Source organism: Martes martes (genome assembly GCF_963455335.1).
Source record: "Martes martes genome assembly, chromosome: 7".
In the NCBI taxonomy this organism is placed as follows: domain Eukaryota; kingdom Metazoa; phylum Chordata; class Mammalia; order Carnivora; family Mustelidae; genus Martes; species Martes martes.
This window is the reverse complement of record NC_137894.1, coordinates 3,852,711-3,878,496: the sequence shown is the minus strand read 5'-3', so window position 1 is coordinate 3,878,496 and position 25,786 is coordinate 3,852,711. Positions and strand designations below refer to the sequence as shown.

General features: G+C 52.2%; 1 protein-coding gene across 1 annotated transcript in view; it reads right to left on the bottom strand.

Annotated features, from left to right (window-relative positions):
* The window catches only part of HOMER2 (homer scaffold protein 2), a gene marked incomplete at both ends in the record, with an annotated part of 76,540 nt that overhangs the window by 503 nt on the left and 50,251 nt on the right, over nt 1-25,786 (bottom strand). The window contains 6 exon segments of the mRNA XM_080808471.1: nt 749-829; nt 1,424-1,534; nt 3,252-3,408; nt 5,350-5,456; nt 10,974-11,066; nt 22,900-23,031. Coding sequence (XP_080664597.1) covers nt 749-829; nt 1,424-1,534; nt 3,252-3,408; nt 5,350-5,456; nt 10,974-11,066; nt 22,900-23,031 — 681 coding nt within the window.

Here is a 25,786-nt window from a genome sequence, read left to right as displayed (position 1 = left end):
AAGGGGCGGCAGAGGCCACGCGTGAGCTCCACCATGGGAGAGAGAGACGAGACAAACCAGGCAGTGACTTGTTTCCTTGGTTCCACGGAGAGGCCAAGGCCTCCCTGTCCTCAAGGAGGCAGGACTGGCCGGCAGTCCCGGCTCTGGGATCAGGTGGTGTGACTGGGGAGCCAGTTGGGCTCCTCCTAAGGGCAGGGTGGCTTTGAGTCCCTAACCGAGGCATAGGCCGGCGCCCCCCACACCCAGTGAGGGGCTGACTTTCTGGGTTTACAGGAACCAGTGACTGATACTGGGGTTGTACACCTGGATAATGTGCTCCTGAAGTAGGGGGAGGTGAACGAGGACGTGATCAGGAATCTGGGGCCATTGAGGGGCACCGCTCAAGGTCGTGTTCAAGGCCACTGGCTGGGGAGTAGAGAGGTGGCCCTGCTCTGGGTCTTACACTCTCTGCCCTGCCCTCACCCAGCTTCTCACGGCCCTAAGGCTCCATGGAGACTTCTGGGGGTGGGACACGGTCCCCGCACTACGGCTCTGCACAGGCCACTTTGACAGAAGCACAAAAAGCACAAGCCGGTCTGCTCCCCGGGGGGCAGAGACGGCACCGGTCATGCAGGGACTGCGGGCTTCTCCCAACTAGAAAGTGACTCTTCTTTACCAGGGGAGCTGTGAGAGGGGAGGCCCCAGAGAAAGAGTAACACCACGGATGCCTTCTGGTCTGGACCAAGGTGAAGGGAGGCGCCCCTCCTACCTCTAACTTCTCAGAGACGTATTCACACTCCGACATGAGCTGAGGTATGATTTCACTTTGTTTGCGGAGGTCTTTCAATTCCTACAGGGGACGAAATTTGAAAAAGGATGTGAAAGCAAGTCAGACAAAACGTCTTCTTGAAAACCTTAAAAACCCACGATCTGTGTGTACATTAGCGGAAGCAGCTCTTGGAGTCTATACCGCCCTCGGTAATAACGAGGTGTTGGAGTCAGTACTCAGCACGCGGGTAACCCCGAGGGCTGAGTGTGTCACGTGCATTATCGTGGGAAGCTTGTACACCGCCACAAAGAGACAGGGATCCTCAGCATCCCCATCTTCTAGGCAAACTGAGGCTGGGAGGCTTGGTGCCTGGTCCACGGTCTCCAATGTCTGTGTACTTAGCAGTCCTGCGCCCCCCCCACCCCACCCCCCAGAAAACAAACGCCCACACAGCGGGGGCTCTCGCTGGCTGGACAGCACAACGCCACTTCCAAGGACAAATCACCTACAAACGTTTCCGAATGTTTCATCAACGTCCGGCTCCCCCTTGCATCCCAGCCTCGGTGCAGCTCTTGGCTGGCCCCCGTGCTGCCCCCCTACCCCAGGGCTGGTCCCCCCCCCCAAAGACACCTGCCGTGTCCCGGGAGCACAGGGCTGGCGGGCGCCTCCACTCACCGTCTCCTTCTCCCGCAGCTCCGACTCCAGCTCCTCGATTCTCCTCTTCAGCTGCGTGTTCCTCTCCTTCTCCCGGTTTATCTCACTGCACTGCTCCTCCAGCTCGTCAATCTGTAACAGACCCACAGGCTGAGGCTGGGAGGCTCCCCTACTCCGGTCGTTGAGCTGTTCACCACGGCTGAAGTTCACCACTGCTGTTTACGCTCTCACAACGAACCGTGAACTAACCTGCTTAACACGTTGTTCCGGTGGCTACAAGCAGACCCCGTGTGGCTCCCCCGTGGGGCTGCCCGCCCTGCCCTGCGTGCACAAGACGCCCTGTCTAACGCCAGCAGACCCATGGCAGTCACGAAACCTGGCCACGGGATGCTCCTGGCTTCCGGTTCCCACTCACCGCCACAGGGAGGAACAGCAGTTTGTTTTAAAGGATTTGTCTCAAGTAGGGACCAGGTGTCTCATGAATCTATCTGCTTCTCCCCATAATGACTTTTTACATCACTTGATCATGTCCTGAATTATTCTATTTCATCTGAAAGGTTTAAGACTGCAGGGACGAGAACTGATCAACGCTGTGGGCCACCGGCCACCAAATGAGATGTGATGACATTTCAAACATTTTAAACCCGGGTGACCTTTCCTTACTGACACATGCAGGAGGGGCCTGGCCTGTGGCGAGCCTCCTCCGGGAGAGCTGAGAGGTACAGGCTGGACGGGTGAATCCCCAGAGTGCCTTCTCCTCCCCTTCCCCAGCCTAACCCCTCGGAACGGGTTCAAAGGCCTTACAGACTTGGCCTTGCGTCCCGACGCTGAGCGCTTCCCAGCGGCCAGAGCTTGTGTGCAGGGTACAAGGCAGAAGGGAACCAGCAATAACATAAAAGCCCCACACTGGTGGGGTCCCACAAGCAGGCGGGAGTCCTCAAGGCCAAGGGCGCTGGATGGTCACTATGACGACACTTTCAGAGGCAGCTGCACGCCAGCCCCCGGGGTCTGAACCCCCAGCCCCAGGAACCACTGGGGACTCCACCACCTTCTACCTTGTGCCCTGGAAATCAAGTTCGCCGTGCTTCCCGGTCAGGCAGCAAACTCTAAGGAGTGTACTTCCTCTCTTCCCCCATCACACTCATGCAAAGGGACAGAGCCAGCTCCCTGCTTGGAAAGAAGACAGGACACTCGATCCCGCTGGCAGCCAGATCGGCCTGGCCCTGGCAGGGAACACACGGAGTCAGCACTTGGCCTGGTGCCCTCGCGGTCAGCACTTGCAGCATAGAAGTGAAACAATGACAAGAGGCAGTTTTATGTGCCATCTGCAGCAAAGACGGGCGAGCACGGGAGTGGCCTCTGGTGGCTCCATTCAGGCTCCGCTCAGGGCAGCTTGCAGACGGGGGGCCAGGGAGAGTGAAGACCCGTCTCGGGGTGATGTGTCCCCCTGCCACTTACGCGGGAGCCGCTGCCCACAGCCTGCCAGACCAACGTGCTAAGTATCAAAGCACGGCCACACAGGTGGCCCGGGTCTCTATGGGGGACTTTCTGGCCGCCGTGCAACCACCTCATCGACAGCCCTACCACTCAGCTCCTCGTGGTTTCCTGAATCTCTTATCCTCACTCACCCTCTGGATCCGTCCTCTACCCAAGATGAACACACCACGGAGCGAGCCACGGGAGGGCCACCCCGACCAGCATTGGAGGGATGAGGCTGGACGAAACCTGCTCCCTCCCTCGTGTTCCTGCTCGGGAAAGTGGGGAGGTAGGGGGAACGACAGCGACGCTTCCTCCCGAGGGCGGTGGGGCTAGCGAGGCGACCGGGGACCCCCGGCGCCCGGGCACCCACCTTGTTCCGGAGCCGGTCGTTCTCGTCGCGGCAGACGGAGAACTGCCTCTTCCACTGCTCCAGGCTAGCGGCCGACTCCTGCAGCGCCGTGGTCAGCCGGGCGTTGCTCTCCCGCAGGGTCTGGAGCTCCATCTCCCATTTCTTCACGTTGGCGGCACTGCGGGTGGGCCAGGCGGTGACCCGGGCGCCGGGGGCCACCTGCCCCGCCTGACCCCACGCCGTACCCTGGCCCCCCAGCCGGCCACGGGGATCAGGTGCCTCAAAGGGCTGGAGCCTCTCTAGTGCCAACAGGTCACCTTGCCGGGCTGCGTTCTTAAAGAATCGCTTCAGGAAAGCAGAAAACTCTTGGAGAAGGAGCAGCCGAAGCTCGGAAGGAAGCCCTCGCTCCCTGCGGAGCCCCTGCCCCAGACGCCGCTGTCCCGTCCCTTCCTGAAGCGAGCCCCAAGGTCGCAGGCTCTGAAGCGGGCCCCTGAGGGTCTCAGGAATCCCCGACACCCAGGACCCTGGGGGTGACGGGCAGCCCAGCTCCAGGTGACAACCTGTGCCTCCTCCCAGCCTGTACGGAATCCAGAGCCGACAGACACGCAGGACATGTGGGCAGGCAGGACACACAGGGCATGTGGACACACAGACACCTGGGCACACAGGACACACACGACACACCCCACTCAAAGTGTCCGGCTTCTAATCAATCCAGCCTGGCTGACGTCTCTTCTGTCTCTAAAGGCCTTTTTTTGGTGGGGGGGTAAGTAAATAGGAATGTTTCTCAATAACCCGTGTTCTCCTCCATCCCACAGCCTCAGGGACAGAGGAACGCGACTAGAAATACAAGCTTTCAGTTTCAAACACCACAGGCAAAAAATAGCAAGATGGAATCTGGTTAATCTCAGAATTCATGATTGAGAATTTAAGCTGCTTTAGGGAAATGGCTTCACACCCATTCCTAGAATGCCCTTGTTCATTAAGTTGGGATTTAAAAAACCTTTGTTTTTAGGGGTGAAACATTTTCATCCAACAGCATCTTGAGTCTTAAACAACAAAAGAGTGAAAAGCAGGCAGGACGGTGGGGAAATCGCCTTGACATGTGACCTTAGGCAAGGACTCATTTTACCACTGAGACTGAGTTTCCTCAGTTTACTCCTGTAAAATGGAGTTAATATGATCCAGCTTTTTAATGGGGCAAGTCTGGGGAGAGCAGCTTCTCAGCCACAGAAAGGCTGGGGGGAGCTGGCCAAGCCCCTGCCCGGCGTGAGGACAGCGTGACTCCCAAGGACAGCCACTCTGAGCGGGCTTACGGGGCCAGCCCAGCCGTCGGGAAATGGGCCACACTCTCAAGACAGGAAAATGTAAGCACAGCCTGTGTAGTCATTAAAAATTAAAATCATGTTGATCTTATTATGGGGACTGTATTAAATTTATGCATCCATTTATAGGAAATGGATTCTTTTTAAAATATGAAGACATTTCTACCACCTCCCAATAGAATCTATCTTTCTATTTGTTCAATTATTCATTTATGGCCCTCAAAATCATTTTAAAACTTTCTTCACAGAGATTCTGTGCCCTTTTCTGTATTTATGTTTCTAGTTCATGTAATTTATGGTTTTAGTTCATATCATAAAGGAAATCTCATCTTCAAATACATATTTTATGTAATGCTTGTTTGTATCTAGTAAAGCTACTGATTTTTGTGAGAGGTTGTATTCTTAATAGTTAGGTTTTTATAGATTTTTCTTGGATGTTCGAGATTCAGTCTTATTCTATACAAATCAATGATACATTTGTTTCCTCAAAAAACCAGAACAAAACAGAAGCACAGGGATCAGTCTCTCTCACACTTGTACACAGACACACACACACACACACACACCCCTCTTTCACACACTCGGAAATCTCACACACACACAGGCAGGCACACGCACTTCTGGTCTGGGCGGTCAGAGAACAGCCATGAAGCCAGCTGGCCTTCCTTTGGCCCGGAGACAAGACCAGACACTCTGAGCAGGACCTGGTCTCCTCGTGAAACCCCGCCTGGCGGGAAAGGCCAAGGGAGGCACTGACCTTGGGAAAAGGCCGTGTGGATTGTAAACAGCCGTACCTCTGTGTCAAGGCCATCTTCAACTTGTCGTTCTCAGACTTGAGCTGTGCGTCAGCAGGACCCACATGAGAGGCCTTTTCATCGTCTGTCCCATTGACGCTGGACACCTGAGTAGAAGACGGGGTTTCACACCCAGGTTCCTGGCCAAAGTGAGTCACCTTCACACCGGATTTGCTCACAGTAGCAGCAGGTCAGGCATAATGAGAAAGTGTGTTCGTGAGCGGGGGACGACCAACTTGTCAGACCAGAACGCGGCAAAGGCTAGCACGAGAGGCTATTAATCATTAAATTCTACCTCGGAAACTTAATTTTTAAAATTGCGGGGGGGGGGGGCACCTGGCTGGCTCAGTCAGTTAAGCGTCTGCCTTCGGCTCAGGTCATGATCTCAGGGTCCTGGGATCGAGCCCCGCATCGGGCTCTCTGCTCAGCGGGGAGCCTGCTTTCTCCTGTGCAACTCCCTGCGCTCATGTTCTCTCTCTCTCTGTATCTCTGTCTCAAATAAATAAATAAAATCCTTAAAAAAAGTTGTTTAAAAAAAAAAAAAGACCCAAAGGAGTCCAGGGAAAGCTGAGAAAGTGAACCTTCCTGACCAGAGCACACTTCCATCGTGGTACCCCACTCCACAGAGCCACCAGACAAGCCTGCATACCCGGTCTCCCTTATTCAACACCAAAGCCACGGACGAGAGGGGAGTGGGGTTTACGACAGGGAACAAGAAAGAGTGAGTGAGGAAAAGAGAAAAAGTATCAGAAATGGGGACAACCTTTAGCCCCTGGAGCCAGAGAGAGAGCAAGACGTGCGAAACCAGCAGGGACGAGCCGTGGATGTGTGTGTGGCCTCCACGGCTCGTTAGCATTATTATAAATATTCTGAAATATTTTCTGTAATAAGTCATGCCACAGGGAGGTGAAATCTCATTTGCTCTTGGAGAAGATCTTAGATCTTAGCCTCCACTGAGCTTAAAGGCAAAGGAAAGATCCATGGAGGGAACGATGCCTACATTTGACTAACGCTGAATTTCTGCCCTGGAAAAAAAAAATGCCGTAAACAAAATTAAAAATGCACAAAAACCTGGGGAAAATATCGGCTGCCGAACATTTGCATATATGAAAAACAAGATGTTAATAACCTTTCTGATCTGAAAAACTTTAAGAGGCCTTGTCTTTTTAGAGTCACATGCTGACATAGTTATGGGGGAAATGATAAGATGTTTCAGATTTGCTTAAAATTCAGGGGGAGGGGGAAGGGGGGGCACCAAGCAAACAATTGATCATAAATTCCTAATTGTTTAAAGCTGATCTGTGTGTCACATGGAGGTTCATTATACAATTCTGCCTAGCTTTGAGTATGTTCAAAAATAACCATGTTAAAAAATAAAATTCTTAGAAAGCAACACAAAAAGGGGGCACCTGGGTGGCTCAGTCGGTTAAGCATCTGCCTTTGGCTCAGGTCATGACCGCAGGGTCCTGGGATCCAGCCCCCGAGTCAGGCTCCCTCCTCAGTGGGGAGTCTGCTTCTCCCTTTCTCTCTGCCTGCCTCTGCTCCACTCCTATCCCCTCTTGTGTTCATGCTCTCTTGCTCTCTCTCAAATAAATAAAATCTCAAAAAAAAGTCAACACAAAAAGATGAATACTTCGATTTTTTTAAAAAAGGAAAAATATACATAATTGACATTTACAGAAGAAGAAATGGATAGAATCAATCGACACAAAAAATATTTAATCTCACTGGTAAAGAAACGTGAAATGAAAAAAGCCAACAGAATACATTTTCCTGCTGTCAAGTCAACAAAGCTTCGTTGGTGAGAGTGTGGGAGGAAAAAATTGTTCTCAGTCCCTGCTGGTGGGAGTCAGAATCATACATTTCTATAGGCTAAGTCTGCAGTATTTGTCAAAAGCTTTTAAAATGTCCCTACCTTTTAACCTAATACTGGCATTTCAAGAATTTATCCTGCAGAAATTACCAAATGCAGAGATGTACAAAGACATTGATCACAGGGTCATTTATATTCCTGAAAATTAGAAATCACATCGATGTCCCAAAGTGTGGGTTAATGGAATATGTTGCTATACAGACAAATGCTAGCCATTAAGGTAGTCTTGAAAAGGGATATTTGAAAACACAGGAGAATGATCATGAAATATAAAAAGGTTGGGGCGCCTGGGGGGCTCCGTTGGTTAAGCATCTGCTTTCGGCTCAGGTCACGATCCCAGCGTCCTAGGATGGAGACCCTCGTCCTAGGATCGAGCCCCGCATTGGGCTCCCTGCTCAGCGGGAAGCCTGCTCCTCCCTCTCCCACTCCCCCTGCTTGTGCTCCCTCTCTCGCTATCTCCCTCTGTCAAATAAATATACAAAATCTTAAAAAAATAGAAAAAGTAAAAAGGTTAAAAAAAGATATAAAAATATATTACAAAAGTGTATCAGGAACACACCTAAACATGAACAGTGTCTTTGTGTGGTGAGAAAGCAGGTCGTTCCCGTTCTCCTGTTTAGACTACCGCACGGTTTTGATTTCTACGGTAAATAGTATCGCTTTCACCTTCAGGATAAGACCCATGTAAGATGTTTTAAGATCTTCAAATATTTGGAAGACTTGCCCAAAGTGTTCATTCCCTAAGAGATTCAGGAAAGCAAGCAAATGTATAATTTCCAATAAAAATGTGAAGAAAAATGTACAATGATCTCTACACTTGGGGAAACGTCAGGAAGATAAATGAAAACTAAAGCTTGGAGACAAAAAACTGACATATAATTAATACATATATATAAAATAGCACCTTAGGGATATAGTTGTTTTTTTAAGGTTTATATGCTTTTTGGGGGGACGCCTGGGTGGCTTAGTCGGTTAAGCCGCTGCCTTCAGCTCAGGTCCTGATCCTAGGGTCCTGAGATTGAGCCCCGCATCGGGCTCCCTGCTCAGCCGGGAGCCTGCTTCTCCCTCTCCCTCTGTTTGCTGCTCCCTCTGCTTATGTAATCTGTGTCAAGTAAATAAGTAAAATCTTTAAAAAAAAAACAAAAACCTTTTTGGGGGGTGAACCTGGATGGCTCAGTCAGTTAAGCGTCTGACCTTTTTTTTTTTTTTTTAAAGATTTTATTTATTTATTTGACAGACAGAGATCACAAGTAGGCAGAGAGGCAGGCAGAGAGAGAGGGGGAAGCAGACTCCCCGCCGAGCAGGGAGCCTGATGCAGGGCTTGATCCCAGGACCCTGGGATCATGACCTGAGCTGAAGGCAGAGGCCTTAACCCACTGAGCCACCCAGGTGCCCCTAAATGTCTGACTCTGACTCTTGATTTTGCCTCAGGTCATGATCTCAGGGTCGTGAGACAGAGCCCCACGGCGGGGCCCCACACAGCAGGGAGCCTGCTTAAGATTCTCCCTCTCCTTCTGTCCCTCCCTCCATGCCCAGGCTTGCTCTCAAATGGCTAAATAAAGCTTTAAAAATTTTTTTTTAAAAATACTTTTTCGGTAAAAACAAACATTAAAACAGAAACCTTACATAAAGAACTTCTGATTATGAAGTTCAAGGATACTTCTATAACACGTAGTATTCAGAAAAAGATCATGTATTAGAAACTCTTTAGGTTATGGACCATTGCCAGTCCTCAGGGCGATGACTCAGTATGGTAATTAGTATATGACATTAAGAGCATCATTCAGATCATTTAAAGATTCTTTAGAAAGATTCGGGAAAGTTCCTGTGCACCTGAAGCCTAATACCCATTCCATAAATTCACACGGGGCATCTTTCCTATGACAAGCCAGGACAGGCCCTGGGAAGTCCCGGGTCCTCAGGGCCAGCCCCGGCAGCAGACAAACGCAGAGCCCTGCTTGCGGAGCGCGCTCCTGCCTCGGGTTCGGTGACGGGGAGAGGTCTCCTTCTCTGCGGTCTTCGGGGCGCTCTTCCCACAGCTGGGTGCATTTCCCAAGGCTCTAGCTTTGCCCTCCTTTCCCCGCTGCTTCTTTCTTTCTTACTGTTTTAGATTTTATCTATTTGCCAGAAAGCACAAGCAGGGGCAACGGCAGGCAGAGGGAGAAGCAGGCGCCCCATAGAGCAGGAAGCTGGATATGGGACTCGATCCCAGGACCCTGGGATCATGACCCAAGCTGAAGGCAGATGCTTAATCGACTGAGCTCCCCAGGCACCAGTCCCCCACACTGCTTCTTGGTATACCCAAGGCTTCAGCTATTATTTCTTCAAAGCGGACAGTCAACTTGAAAATGTCCAACTTGACAGCCCAGTCCCCTGGCTGTCCCCAACCCCCACGCCCTCCTCTTTACCCCCGGGGTAAAGCTGTCTGTCACTCTGACTTCCTTCCCACCTGCAAACAACCCTCATGTTGATTCCAGAGAAACCATCATGCAACACCCCCAATGTCTGCCCAAACGATCCAATAACAATTAAGTAAATAATAATTAATAAACTAGAAATGAAGAATCCCCAAGCACATCTCTAATTCCTCCCACAGCGCACCCCACTCCTGACAGGCAGACTCCTGGCCGTCTTGCTTCTGCCCCGTGCTTAGTCCTAACCCCGAACCTTCCCCCCAATGTCTCCTGTGCAGAACCTTACCCCTCAGTCAGGCCTTCCGCGCACCACAACACATGCCAAACCAGACATCAAGAATGCAGGGATTTTTACTTTGGGTTAAAAGAGATTCCTTTTGGTCAATCATCACACTTTCAAGTAGACAGAACACTCAATTTCTGGTAAAGCCGCATCTCCTTTGCTAATCCAGAGCTGCTGGAACACCATCTCCCATCCGACTTTATTAAACCATAAAGACAGATGGGCTCCTGGGTGGCTCCGTGGGTTAAATTCTCCGCCTTCAGCTCAGGTCATGATCTCAGGGTCCTGGGATCGAGCCCCGCATCGGGCTCTCTGCTCAGTGGGGAGCCTGCTTCCCCCTCTCTCTGCCTGCCTCTCTGCCTACTTGTGATATCTGTCTGCCAAATAAAAAAATAAAAATCTAAAAAAAAGAAAAAGTTTACTTCTGCTTTCTCTCTTTAAAAAAACAAAACAAGGGGCGCCTGGGTGGCTCAGTGGGTTAAAGCATCTGCCTTCGGCTCAGGTCATGATCCCAGTGTCCTGGGATCGAGCCTCGCGTCGGGCTCTCTGCTCAGTGGGGAGCCTGCTTCCCCCTCTCTCTGCCTGCCTCTCTGCCTACTTGTGATCTCTGTCTGTCAAATAAATAAATAAAATCTTTAAAAAAACAAAACAAAACAAAACAGAGACCGGGGTTCCCTAGCATCAACAAAGTTTTCTGTGGCGCGGGCACGAGGCACCCGTATTTTCGATGCACACCTCCCAGCACAGGAGGGAAACACCCTGCTTCTCTCTGGTGTGGAAACACAGTGACAGAGAATGCCTCCGAGCAGCCAAGGGCAAGCAGCGATTCTCATCGCATCAGCTGCTCTCTGTCAAAAATACACCAGCACATCCGGAAAATCCGAGTCTCGTGCAAACATGTCCGAGCCACCTCACCGGGAGCACGCGAACCACCAGAAGAGCCTTCAAGATGCCCTCCTGCCACAAGTCCCTATTTCTTGTCAAAAGTGACAAGGAACAAAGAGTCCCACTTATTGATCCCACGCCAGATTTATTTTGTGCACAAATTACGTACCTGGGAATGGTTGCTCGAGGTCTCGATTTTCTCCTGGGACTTGTCTCTGGCCAGTCTGGCAGCTTCCTTCACCTCCTGGAACTTCTCTGCAAACTGAGCGCGAACAGGAGTTACTGGGGTTGTTCTCGTCCCCGCGCACGCTGGTTTTCAGAAGCCCCCTTTGGTGCTTTGCACTCATTTTAAGTCAATAAACCATATAAATCCAGAAGATGATTTTATTTGAGATGAAAAGAACATAAGGAACGCTTCTTCCAGCGAACTACCAGCCAAGGTCAGATCCAAATCACTTTTTTAAAGATTTATTTATTTTAAAGAGAGAGCGCCCATGGGCATGGGGGAGGGGCAGAAGCAGAGAGGGACCGCAAGCTGATTCCTGACTCCCTGCTGACCACGGAGACTGACACGGGGCTCGATCCCAGGACCTTAGATCATGACCCGAGCTGAAACCAAGAATGGGCTGCATAACTGAGCCCCCCGGGTACCCCTGATCGGATCACTTCCAGGCTGCTGAAGCTAGTTTAATAATGAAGTAGTAAAAACAAGCGCCTCCAATGGCAGGAACTTAAGTGTAGCTGTATCACAGAAGGGATCCACCCTAAACGTCACCATCGCTATGGAAAGATCCAAGAACTCCTACAGTATGACGGAAACCAACAAGATAAAGAGTTGGGGAGAAGGCACTGTTCTAGACTTTAAAAGCTTAAGATATAAAATAGCAAAATGCAAAACAGCAAAAGGCAACATGTAGCCTATGACCGTATCCTGTGCTGAACAGACCACCTGTAACTGGGGGGAAACTGGGGTGCTTGGGTGGCTCAGTCAGCTGAGTGTCAGGCTCTTGGTTTTGGCTCAGGTCAAGATCTCAGGGTCATGGGATCGAGTCCTGCATCAGGCTCTGTGTTCAGTGTGGAGTCTGCTTCAGATTCTCTCTCCCTCTGCCCCTCCCTACACGTGCTCGCTCTCTCTCTCAAATGAATAAATAAAATTTAAAAAAAAACAAAAAACAAATGCCAATGATGTCATGGTCATGAGGGAAAACGTCATTATTTTTTTAGAGACAGATACTGAAATCTCTTGCTGTCTGCAATGTCCTTGAAAGTACTTCAACAGGGGCTCCTGGGTGGCTCAGTGGGTTAAGCCTCTGCCTTCGGCTCAGGTCATGATCTCAGGGTTCTGGGATCGAGCCCCGCATCGGGCTCTTTGCTCAGCGGGGAGCCTGCTTCTCCCTCTCTCTCTGCCTGCCTCTCTGCCTACTTATGATCTCTCTTTCTGTCAAATAAATAAATAAAATCTTAAAAAAAAAAAGACTTCAACAACAATAAAAGAGAAGAAGAAATGTGGAAAATGTTAATAAGCACTGAGCCTAGTGATATGTATATGGGTGGTGATTCTACGATGCTCTCTACCTTTAAAAAAATGTTTCTAATATTTCCATGCTAAAAAACATCCTTCAAATGCCAGGGCAATCAAATCAATCACGGGCTTATAGATACGGACAAGGCAACTGATTTTAATTAGCAAATACGCAGTTGGAGCAGAGAACATCCTGGGAGGGAGGTGTCGGCATCACAAAGCGAGAGAGAACAGCGTGCGGTTGCCGGGCACAGGGAGCCGGCAGGGAGCGAGGCTGCTGACAGTTCTCAGGCTTCTGCTTAGAATGCATTAATTCCGGAGCGCGGGCTACCCTCTGGCTATCTGCACGGCGCAGGCGGCAGCGGTCTGCTTTGGGTAGCCTCGCCGGATGACAGACCCTGGGGAACGACGCACCCTGGCCTGCGCGGGAGAGGTCAGCCCTTCTATTCTGACCCGCATTGCTCCTGCAGAACCAGAAGTAAAGCCAGAGCCACGGGGTTTTGTATGTAGCCGCCCCACAGCTGTCAGAGGAAAACCACATGACTCGGGTAACACATGTGAGGTCCAGCAGGATGGACAGAGCCCCTCCCCGGCCTGCTTCCTTTTGGGGGGGCCCTTAAAGTGAACACATCATGTAGAAACTCCTTGATGGCGGGCTCCGTGCCTTTCCCCTCGGCCTCCTCGCTAGCACCTGCAGGAAGCAGGAGCAAGTCGGTTTGTTGGGTGAATGAAGGACTCTGGGTTCCAGACCCACGCCCCCTCCCCTGGCCACTTGAGAACAAATCATGTCAAAGGCACGGGTCTAGCCTAAGAAGGGCGCAGCTCTTCCTTCGCCGGACAGATGAGAAAGCGCTCAGTGAGGAACTGGGGTTCGGCGTCTGGGAGCACCCCACTCCCTCCTCCTGCTTCCTCAGCTGACCGGATCCCCCCAAGAGCGAGGCCGGGCTTCCCTCAGAACATGAACACGAGCCCAGGAAGGTTTTTTGCAGGCACCATAAAGTCCTTTCAATCTTATTAAGACATTAAAAGACTGGATTTTGAAAGGTCTTATTTTCAGTGTTTTTGTATCCAGTATCAATTAAAAGTCAAATGTGACTTGAAGGAAGCTGTAAGAGACCCCCTTGCTGCCTGAGTCTCAGTCACACTGTACGCGGTAAGGGGAGGGACACCTCTCCCCTCCACAAGCCTCTCCAACCAGAAGTGCTCTCAGATCCTTCTTGTCCCCATCAGGGTCCCTTTCTCTCATGGGTCTTATTTGAAGTTGCTTCTAGAGTAGACTGGAAATGTCATTAACCAGCGTCACACTCACAAACACGGTCCCAGCAGCACTTGCTCCTTCAGTGAACAAGTGTTTTCCACCATCCCTGAGCCAGGCCGCACATAAAACCGGGTGCTGGGGCGAGTACACTGTGCAGCCAGATGCCGCTCTGCCTCCCAGGAGGCCAAGAGCTGAGTAGAAGACACTGGCAACCAAGTCAGTACGTAAAATTCTGCCAGGCTTTGACAGAGTCAGTCACTTCCGGACAGAGCTTGGGGCCTCCATTCCCTCTCTCTCCTACTTCACCCTGACCATCCCTACCTGGTGAAGACCTGAAGACCTTGGTTCTGGTCTTGGAGACCCCCAGCCTAGGGTATCAAGCTTCAGCTCCAATGGCTTCTTCCTTCTCCGTCCCCGGACACCCCTTCGTGGCCCTACCCTCCTCCCCGGGGCCCACAGGACAACCACATCTGTATGTTAATGAGTTTAATGGCTTCTTAACACACCTTCTCTCTTGGGCTCCTCACCACTACTCTGTAGGACGGGGATTCTCCTCTACCGTTTCCGGATGAGAAAGGGCAGCCTTAGAGAGGTCGGTCAAGAAGCCCACAGTCATACAGCTAATAACTGGTGAACCTGAACTCGGGCCCAGATCCGTCTTCCACGCCTCCAGTTACCATCTTGTGCCAACAAGGACGCTGAAAGTCTTGCCCACGGCAGTTGCTAAGTATTTACGGGTTAGATTTTCCAGTCAAAAAGAGAAGCCCCATTACCTTAAAATGTAAAATAGGATTGTACTCATTCCCTCTTTCAAACAAAATTACCTGTCAAAGCTTCAACTTGAAATAGGCCACGGGGACCTTGAAGGCCAAGACAGGCCTGAGGCAAAGAATACCAACGTGGAGTGGCGCCCGACCAGCTCCGTTCCTCTCCTCCGCTCCATCGAGCAACTGTCCTTCTCAGTTACAGAAGGGAGACTGCGAACAGCTGTCACACGTACGTCTATAACGCACGTCCCCACAGGACTGCAAAGTGATGGTGTCATTCCCAGTAATAACCGCCTCGAACATCTCAGCAAAGGGAAAAGGACACACACTCTTGGCTCACAGGGATGCGAAGAGAAGAGCGGCTGGAGTGGCTGGTCTCACCGCGGTCACCGCCACGCTCGGGTGCTCAGGATACCAAGAAGGATGGCGTGGAGGGGGGTCTCCTAAGCGCCAGCGTCACACAGGCCATCGGACACCGACACCGACACCGGACACTACATGTACCTGCTTCCTGGCTAGCTCAGGCAAGCTGCCCAGCCCTGACCCTCACCAGCCTTTCAAACGCAGGCCACTGAACCACGCCGAGCCCCGGCCTCCTCCTCTGTGCAACGGCCCGACGACGCACCCCGGCACCACCGGAGGAGGAGAGATGAGGCTTTGCTGGGTGTGCGGCAGCGGCTCGGGAAAGGGAACCTGGGCTTCTCTGGCCTTCATTTGGTTAATTTCTTCAAGTAAAAAATAAAAGTGAAAAAGCCAGGAAACCACGACCTTTCGTAAGAGAGCGCCATAAAATTCATTCATTCAGGAACAGGAACTGGTTATGGCTACGTGCCACAGGCTGTGCTGGGGACACCGAGACACGCAAGAAAGATTCGGTTTCTGTCCCCAAAGAAACTCTGACTTTGTAGAGGGTTTGGTTTTACACTCAAATGGGTGAGAATCAGAAAGAAAATTCCAGAAAATAAGCTTAAAATGCAATGAAGTAGGATAAACCCTATCAGATAAATTTTAAATAAATAATCGTTCTAAAAGATGGGCTACCAGTAGACGCACAATGGAAACAGACCCAACCATTTATATCAGCGTGAGCTGGTGACAAAGGAGGAACGAACCTTCCACGGATGGGGAGAAATGATTCGATGCACAACGAGTAATACCACTTCAGTAAACAGAGGGAAATGAGTTTAAATCCTTACTACAAACCAGTAGCATGATACATTTTCAGTGAGGTAAAGGGGTAAGCATGTTTTTTAAAAATCTGCATGCGTGGGTCGCCTGGGTAGCTCAGTCGGCTAAGAGTCTGCCCTCTGCTCGGGTCATGATCCCAGGGTCCTGGGACCCAGCCCCACCAGGTTCCCTGGGACCCAGCCCCAAGCAGGTTCCCTGCTCAGAGGGGAGCCTGCTTCTCCCTCTGCCTCTGCCGGCCGCTCCCCCTGCATTCTCTCTCTCTCTGTCACATAAATAAATAAAATCTACTAAAAAAAAATAATAAAAGAAAAATAAAAATCTGGATGCAAACAGAATTGAACATTTATCAAACTCCTGCTTGAAGAGTGAGAGGGTAATTATCTTAACTTGGAAGATATAAAAGAAAAATCACGGGAGTGACAGACTCGACTACACAACCATTTAAAGCTTTTGAACAGGAAAGCGGAAAAACGTGAAATCAGAAGGGAAACAGCCACCTGAGCGGGGGATATCCGCAGCTAGGCCGGCACCCCGCTCTCTAGCAGAGAAAGAGTTTGTGCACACGGAAAAAATGAAAAGCCCAATAGATAAACGGCAAAATTCACCAATTAAGAAAAACACAGTAAGTAAGCAACTGATAAAAAAGACCGTTTGGTCCCGCCGGAAATGCAAATCGAAATAATGAGGTACTATTCTTGCAAATCGAAATAATGAGGTACTATTCTTTGCTCGCTAAATTAGCAAACATTAAATACAATTAGAATACCCAGTGTGGACAAGATATTTCCAGACCATTGTGTGGGCGGCACGGCCCCACCGAGAAGCAATTTGGAAATGGGGATCATCAGTGAAAAAAGCATTCATACCCACTGACCTAGTGATACCACTTCTGGGAAACAATTCTATGGAAAAATTGAGAACATTAAAAAAAAAAGGCTTCAATACAAAGATGCTAATCCTAGCATTATGGATAATAATGGAAACCTAGCAGCGACCAAGGGCCCCCAGAGGATTGTCCTTCAGTGAAAAAATCCCCTGACTCCAAATCTACAGTTTTCTAATCTTCCCCCTTATTCTAAAACATCACATATGCTTGTGAATTTAGAAAGGGTAGCTTAGAAAAAAATATTTTTTAAACCTATAGTCCTACCACCCAGCAATACGTACTGACTACATACACGTCCAATAGCTTCCTATCTGTGTGTATGTGTGTATGCATCCATTACATATATATATATGTAATATATATATATATATATATGCACATATATATTTATTTATTTAAAGATTTTATTTATTTGACAGAAAGAGAGATCACAAGTAGGCAGAGAGACAGGCAGGGGGTGGGGGACGTGGGCTCCCTGCTGAGCAGAGAACCCAATGCGGGGCTCAATCCCATGACCCTGAGATCAAGACCTGAGCCAAAATCAAGAGTCAGACGCTCAACGGACTGAGCCCTCCAGGTGTCCCATTACACATATCTCTTCTCAAAACCAGGACGATGTCGTCCACCTCATTTTATAGCCACTTTTGCAATTAACGGTGCAACATTAATATTTCCATGTAATCATACAAAATTCTGTTACAGCTTCTGAACTGCCATATAGCACAGTACCCTGAAGGATATACTGGAGTTCATTTAGCCTGGATTCTTACTGCTGGACATGTGGATGGTGTTTTTGCTTTTTTTGCTCTTGCTGTTTTAAATGATGCTGCAAGGAAAATTCTTACAGCAAAATCTGTGCTCAGGTATAATTATTTCCTTAGAATAGATGCCAATAAATGAAACCAACAGATCAAAGGATATTCAAAGCATCCAGGTTTCTGAAATGTGTTCCAAATTCTCACATCTTTACTTATTAGGATCATTTTCTGTAGTGTTTAAACTTGTACTAATAATCTGTTAAAAAAATTTTAAATCATCATTTTTTTCATCATTATCATGCCAGAAATGAAAGACTGTTGTTTCATTTGTGGCGCTTTTTTTTTTTTTTTTTTTTGGCCTTGGCCATCGAAGACCCTGCAGCAGACGCTACTTGCTTATTCAGAATCCATTTCTTGTTTTCTCTTGGCTTAATAACATCTCAAATTGGACCAGAGCAGGAAATTTCCCAGGTGGGAAAGAATGAGAACCAGTCTAAGCTGGTCATAACAACCTAATTCTCTCCGCAGCCCCCAACCCCTGCTGTGGGAAGGTGGCCAGGGACTGAAGACTGACTTTGGACGCAAGGAGCTGCCAAGGGAGCTCACAAGGAACCCTTCTGCCTTCTCCCTCTTGCCATGAATGCAGATGTGATGGACAGAGCTGGAGAAGCCATGTTAGCACCATGAGGAAAAGGCCAATAAAAGAAACAGTCGCGCGCAGACCTCACAGCCAACGTCATGGGGCCACCGCATGGATGCTGGCAATGGCCTGCCTCAGGGCTTGTTTTGTATGAAAAGAATAACGCTATTTGCTTCAGCACTGTGACTCGTTCCCTGTTACTTGTAGCCCAAAGCATTCTCCCTACAACATATCAAAAGAATGATTAATCTCCCCCACTCTAAAACAATGGCCCTTAAATCGGAAAGGTAGAAGACAGAGCAACGTTCCTACGACTGCACGGACTTGAACCTAATGATACGCATCTGAATGACAGACGAAATCATTAAAATGGGTCAACAGCAAACGCCGCGCCGTGTGTGCGTACGTGTGTGTATGTGTGTGTGTACACGAGAGAGAGAGAGAGAGTGTGTGTGTGTGTGTGCGTGCGTGTGTGACTTTAGACAAACCAGTCACAGAGCACTAGCAGCCCCATCCTGGATCAGCCCCTCTGTGGCAGGACGGGCTTCCTTCTGTCTGTGATAAGTGACACGGAGCCAAACTTGGGACAGCGGCCCCTCGAGGTCAGCTGCCGGAGAGAACACTCCCCTCGACCACTGGTTCACGCTCACGTTTGCATCGCCCTCCTTGGGTCTCTGTTCAGCAGCTCGTCCTTTTATCAGCACGTGCAAGCCCCTTCCCAGGGTCTTCAGGGGGGCTGAGGTGGACCGACGAGCCCCCGTATACCTCTGGGAATACGCGGCTGCTATCGTTTCTGGAAAGCCTGTCTCAAGGGCACACAGCGTCCCTGTGGTGCTCTGGGGCCTGCGGCGGGAAGGGCTCCTTGTCGTGGGAGCAGCGAAGACCAAGGCACCTATTTTCCTTCCGGGGGGTAGAGAGAGACGGAGTGTAAGTTGTTCTTAAGCGAAAATAGCCACGGTTCCTTGTCCTCGCCCAGTCACAGGGTGTGACCACCGAGCCCTCTCTCCGGCCCGCGGGCGCCGTTCGGAGGAGTCAGGAACGCGCGGCCACAGCCGTCCCCTCAGGCCCGAGCTCCTCTCCGCCCGCTAACTGCCGCTGGGCGAGCCCGGCAGCCTCACTTGACGGTAATTTATCAGCGTGTGGCTAATCGTTCCCTTCACGGAGACGGGCAAGAGGCTGACTTGAAACATTTTGAGCAAAGGAGACACCTGAGAAGCCTTTGTGACAACGGCAGGTCCGACCGGCGTCGCCCGAGGCAGCCGAGGGACTCGGGGAGACGGGGCCTCCTCCGTGACCACAGGACATTTCCCTCGGCCTGGGGAAGTGAGGGGGTGGCCGGGCGGGGAGGCAGGCACGGCCTGAGGCCTCCCCGGGTCTCAGAGGCCCAGGGAGTGAACGTCAACAATTTGTTCTCATTTCTGTCTTGGGTTCTCCCTGCTTTCGATTCTTTTCGTTAGAAACATTCACCGTTTATGCTTCCCAGCTCCTCTGATTCCTCCGAAGAGGGAAGAAATTCTTCCAGGCCCCTGAGAGCGATTCTGTCAGCCGTCGGCGCTTCTGGAAGGCCCGGAGCGTCGGGTAGGGTCGGGGCGCTGGGGCCCTGCCTCCCACGGGAGCCTCTGCTTCTCCGCCGGCTTCCCCAGAGGCGTGAGGACACCAGCCGGTGTGGGGAGGGGACATGGGGGGAGGGGGCTGCTCCCAAGTGTCCCCCTCCCCTCCACATCACGGCCACCTCCAGGTGCTCCTCCAGAGGGGACAGGCACCCAATCGGCTGTCCACTTCGGACGGGTGCTGGTATCATTTGTTCAACAAATCACCATCATACCTGCTTCCACGTCACATAAATTCTCGGATTCTCACAGCCCTGTTCTTCGTTTCAGAAAACAGCAGTTCCCTCTGTCTGTCAGTCCGTCCTCATCCCAGAGCCCCTGCCTCCCGCGTCCACTCACCAGGTCCCACTGGTTCAGCGCCTCCGTAGTGCCCAAGTCCCTCCGGCTCCTACTCAGGCCCTCGTCATCCCTGATCAGGACCAGAACAACCCAGTCTGCCGGGAAAACCTGCCTACAACTCGAAGCTGCTTGTTTTCCTTCGTGGCTTGAAATCTTCCACAGGCCACGGTCTCAAGTCCCGGGCTGGGCTCTGGCCACAGCCTTGCCCACCCTCACACCCCCACATCCTGGTCACAGCCTCTCTCCTGGGGTGTCATGGGTTTACTCATGCTGCTGCTGTTGTGCAGAGGATGATGGAAAAGGGAAGTCCGCCCCCGGGGACATGACTTGGAACATCTCATTGTCCAGTGTGCACAGGGCAGGTGGCCTGGGGTCACGATCTGCACTGAACCTTGGGGAAATGGTCAGGGGCCTCACTGCCTGGGCAGGGACCAGGAAGAAACAAATCTGGAAGGTTAGTGACAAAGAGATTTGGGAAGAGCGACATCAGTGGAACCCAGGGGGTCCCGTGGAATTGGAGTCTGAAAACACTCACATTCCACGTGAGTGCTTGCAACTGGCTGGAAGTCTGTGACCCCCTCAAATTCCTATGTTGAGATCCTAGGCCCCAGGGTGAGGGATCAGGAGGTAGGGCCACTGAGAGGTGATGAGGTCACCTCTCACCTCAGGAGGGTGAAGCCCACATAAATGGGACAGGTGCCCTCATAAGAGACCCCACAGAGCCCCCCGGCTCTCTTTCCAGCATGGGAGAGCACCATGAGGTGCCGGCAAACAACCAGGCAGCAGGCCTTCCCCTGAAGCGGACGGTGCTGGAGCCCTGGTCTCAGCCTTCCGGCCCCCCGAGCTCCAAGAGCGCAGCTCTGCTGTGTATGAGCTCTCCGGTGTGTGGCCCGGGGTCCTGACAGCCCGAATGGACTAAGACAGTCTCCCCAGCTCCCCGCCTCTGCGCCAAAGGGAATCCTTAGGGCCGATCTAGGGACACCCAGACCTTCTCCTCCTGGCAGCCCAGGGCCTGCCCACGAGGCTTACAGACACACTGGCCTGGGCGCCAGGGAGGCAGGCACCATGGGACCTTGACAACTCACTCCTGCTTTCCAGGCCACCCCGACCTCCGATGGGCTGCGTGCCCACCGCCAACCACAGTGACCCCGCTGCAGCCCCCGTTCTGCCTCGTTCCTTGGCGTGAGCAGCCAGATGCTCGGTGAAGAGCTGCCTGCCTTGGCCCCTTCGTCCACAGTGACTCGTCCTCACCTGACAGACACAGTCGCTTTGCCGGCCCCGCCGCTCAGAGACCTGCCTGAGGTCGTCTACACCGCACAGCACTGGCTCAAACCAGCAAACTCACTTCTCCGCAGACAAAATAAAGCGAAGGATTCCCAGTCCTCCCACCCTGCAGAAGTCCGCGGGCTGCCTGTCGCAACACACGCTTTCCAGATGCGTGGGACGCACTGCTTCCCTTCTGAGGCACCGCACACGAGTCCGGGGCCCAAAGGACATTGTTTCCACAATGACACCCGAAGACCTAGACTCAAGAATTTGGCTTCCTTCCCTGTGTCAGGGCCCTGATGAACTGAAGGGAGGTTTATTATTATTTTTTAAAGATTTTATGTTTTTACTGGAGAGACAGCGAGAGAGCACGGACACGGGGAGGGGCAGAGGGAGAGGGAGAAGCAGGATCCTCGCTGAGCAGGGAGCCCCACGCAGGACTTGATCCCAGGACTCTGGGCTCATGATCTGAGCTGAAGGCAGATACTTAATGGAATGAGGCGCTCACGTGCCCCTGGAGGAGAGGTTTTGTTACCTAGGAAAGAATGCTTCTGCAAGTGTGCAGGCACAAGAGGGATGCCCAGAGGCCACCAGGCCGTTTCCGGTCTCTGGGGCTCCTAGGGCGTGGCATCCCCATGGAAGTACGTGGAGATGCCAAAGAGGATGGTCTGTGGGGTGTCCTCCATCAGGGGCTCCTTTCTGCTGGAGGTAGGATGGCTGCCTTGAGGGCCGCAGGCCCCTTAGAAATATGCGTGTGTGCATAAGTGTGTAGGTGCGTGTGTGCGCACAGCCCGTGCTCGTGTGCTAGACAGACGCGAGGTGCAAATCTGTGGGCCCCTGCACGGTGGCTTCCTGACCTGTCTCCACCGCCCTCCCCTGAAAGCTGACTTCAGTATACACAGCGAGCCCAAGCAGCCAGGTCCATACCAAGCAACCCAGTCAAGTCCCCTGGAATCTGGGATTCTGTGAACGCCTCTGGGACGGACCGCAGCTCTGTATTCTCAGCACCTGGCACCGCGTGGGCCCGGCCACAGCTCAGGAAGTACGTTCGCAGCAACGGTCTAGAGATAAGTCCTAAAGCCAAGCTTGCTGCAGCCAGCCCGGCTCTGGCCCTTCCCTTTCCACACTCCCTCAGATTCTCTGAGACCCTCTGACGTCCGTCCTGTAAGTTCTGCGTCCTGTAAACTAGCCAGTCTTGCTCTCGGGCAAGGCCTTCCCCGCACCCCGCACGGCTCTTCCAGCAGCCTACGACGAGGAGACCCCCTCGCCCGGAGAAGCTCCGTCCCGCCATCCAAGGCGCTCAGCCTGTTCCCGCAGACCTTGGGGTTCTCCAGCTGTGGTCGGTCACCATCCGCTCCTTGACACCTTTCTGACTGTCTACAGAGTGTGTCCCAAGCCCCATCAGAGAATCAAATCAAAGCTATGAATCCTTTCCCCAGGGGGGGAAAAGTGACCTGCACTCCAAACACTGTGACGTTTTAAGGGGTATGGGGACCCCAGGGCGGGAGCTGTGTGCCGTCGGTATTCGGCAGCACCTCCCTCTGCTAACGGGTCACTGACGCTGATGGCTGTCAAGTGCATGTGGGACCCAGGGATTGGCGTGACCCCACATGGGAAAAGAACCACAGGTAGAGCGGTTTGCTGGGGCTGCGACCTCAGGCTCTGCAGGGGCAGGTGGCACGTAAGCTTTCCTTCCCCAGCAACGGCTCCACTTCGGGGCACCTGGGGTCTCTAAAAGGTCATCGGGTCGGGCAGCCCTGCGGCCCCGGAGGGGATCAGATCAAAGCCTGGAGAGGAATCCTGCCCAGGGGCGGCATCCGGGGACCGAGGGATGGAGCGTGCGATGGGACGACCGCTTTACCTTCGTCAGCTGCTGCTCCGAGGAGAACCCCAGGCCAAACACGGTGTTGGCTCTGCTGTCAGCCCACTGCCCAAACTTCTGCGACGTCTTGGTGAAGGTCATGTTGGGTGTGATGGTGCTGTTTATGATCACCTGCAGGAAAGAGCCAGAAGAGGAGGAGCTGAACGCTGGGTCTGACCTGGACGGAGCACCCAGCGCGCGCACCCTCGCCCCACGGCACCTGCCCCCGGGGCCTCCCAGCACAGCCTCTGCCGAATCAGACACACACCCATAATCAGGGGTCCTTGCAGAGACCCAAAAACAGACGGTCGCTCTAAAAGAAGATCTTACAGTTGGCGGGAGAAAGTCTGCCCTAAGGAGAGACTAGTTTCCCAAACTGCTGTTTATTTCCCCAAAGCTCCGGGGCACCAATGGCCTTCAGGGGTGAGCCAGCCACGCCGCACACTCTCGGAGGAGCTGCGCTATGTCCCTTTTCAAGCCCCTGGAGCCCCCGTGTGCAGCCTGAACAACTTTGAATCTCTATAGGCAACTGGGGCTCGCCGTTCCCCGACAAGAAGGAACAGCCATGCTCCGATTGGGATGATCGTGGACGGTTAATTTACAAAGAAAGCAATGGTAATGGTACAAGCGGGGTGTAGAGAAGCTGTCAGCGGGGGTGCAGGGACTGGGCGCTCAATGATGCCCCCTCCATGGCCTGAAAGGATGAGGGGAGGAAGAGGCCACAGGCTGCGGAAGGCCAGGGTTGTGGTTGGCAGCCACAGGCTGTCTTGACATATGAGTCTGTGCCCGGCGCCCCCCCGGAGGGGAGCCCACAGAACGGATACCCTCGCTTCTGCCCCGTGGTCCCTGCCAGCGGCCGGCCCCAGCCAGAAGCCAGAGGCCCCGCGGACCCAGGGCTGGAGCCTGCAGATCAGCCTCCCGGAGACCCCGGCAGGGGAGCGAGGGCACTGAGTGAAGCGGGGGTGAAAGGAGGCCCTCCAGCCCGGGCGGGGTCCGGCCTTCCGCGTCTACCGAGCATCTGCTCGCCCAGCGCACTGCTCACCGAGCACGAGGGGCGGAGGAGTCCGGACTCCTGATCCTCCGGCGGCAGGAAGTAGGAAGAGGGGAGAGACGTGTAAACAAACAACCACTGAACAATCCAGAAGTGTTAGTGAGTAATCGACGGGAGGCTCACCCCGGCAGAAGCCCTTAGAAGCCCTAAGCCTCCCAGGGACACTCGTGGGGAAAGCGGACGTCTGTGCCAGGCCGGAGGGCAGAACCCACAGCTCACGGCCCCCGTGAAAGCGTCTGTGACGATCTGAGCAGAAACCGAGCCTTCTGAATGCGGGCACACCTGGCTCCACGGGTTCGCTTTGTCCCGCGCCCCGATAACCGCACTTTCTACCAACTGAAGGTTCGCCGCAACCCTGCGTCAAGCAAGTCTGCGGGCGCCGCCGTCCCAACAGCTTTCGCTCTGTTCGCCTCTCGGTGTCACATCTGGATTTTTCTCGTAGCATTTCAAACATTGTCAATTCCTGTCCTTGGGATGATGACCCGTGATCGTTGACGGCAACTCACTGAAAGCTCAGGGGATTGTTAGCATTTTTTGCAATAAAACTGCATTTTTTAATCAAGGCATGGACTTTTTCCAAAGTCCTGCTGTGGCACACTGAGCAGACACCGCACACACATGACGAGTCTGCGAACTCGGGAAACCACAAGGCTCACGTGACGTGCTTAATCGCGACACTTGCTTTATTGCCTCGGTGTGCAACCGAACCCACGCATCTCTGCGGTGCGCCTGTAAGTACGCTCAAGGATGAATCTACTACCAGTTTTCCTTATTGAGGAAATGTGCGTTCTCAACAGTCAACTCCACTCATAACTGATAAAACAGGGAAGAGAAAACGCCGACGAGCACGGCCTCCCTTTCCGTGGTGGGAACGTCAGCCGATTATTTTGCTGAAGGGTGGACCTTCCGGACACAGATTCTTGCTTTAACTAATAAAGAGACCCAAACAGGGAGTCAGAGTCGCCTCTAGAAACAGGCATCATCGCTATGTGTGTATGAAAATGCCCACTGAGCTTTCCTTTTCTCTTTTTTAAAGATTTTATTTATTTGAGAGAAAGAGCATGAGAGAGTGAGCATGAGCAGGGGGAGAGGCGGATGGAGAGGGAGAAGCAGGCTCCCTGCTGAGCAGGGAGCTGGATGCAGGATTCGATCCCAGGACCCCAAGATCATGACCTGAGCTGAAGGCAGACGCTTAATGACTGAGCTCCCCAGGCGCCCCCCACCCCGCTGAGTTTTCTAAGGAGGCATTAGCTCAAGTATAAACCTCGTTTATTTGCCAAAATAACTTCTGGAAGTTAATACTAAGAACAGCAATGACCATGTATTGAGCACGTCTTGAATGATTTACTTCCATCAGCCCGTGTGAGCGTGTGCGGTGGGACTATCCGTTCCATGTCACAGGGGAAAATGACCTGGTAAGGAGCAGGGCCAGAGAAAAGACCCAGAAACCTGCATTTGGAATTTCTATACAACATGCTTCTCGTTTTGTACCATGGATGCCTCCACCGCACTCCCCGCCCTTTCCCTTTGACCGTGGTAACTCCTAGAACACCACAGTTCACGTGAGTGATGACACGTGATCAAGCATTTTTCAGATAACTGGATGCGAGCAGAGCGGGTCCAGAGCTCTGCCTGCTGTCACCTGACACTAATCAGAGATGGGGGCAGGGGAGTGGGGCATGGAAAATGCAGACCTAAACCAGGGGTGAGCATAAAGGAATGCTTCTGGGACCTCAGAGGTTGACTGCGGTCTGGCTCAGCCCCAGGCGGGACTGATAGGGTGGGATCAGAGCAGGCTGAGGGCAGGTGTGTGCCTGGGCACGAGATCAGAGTGCA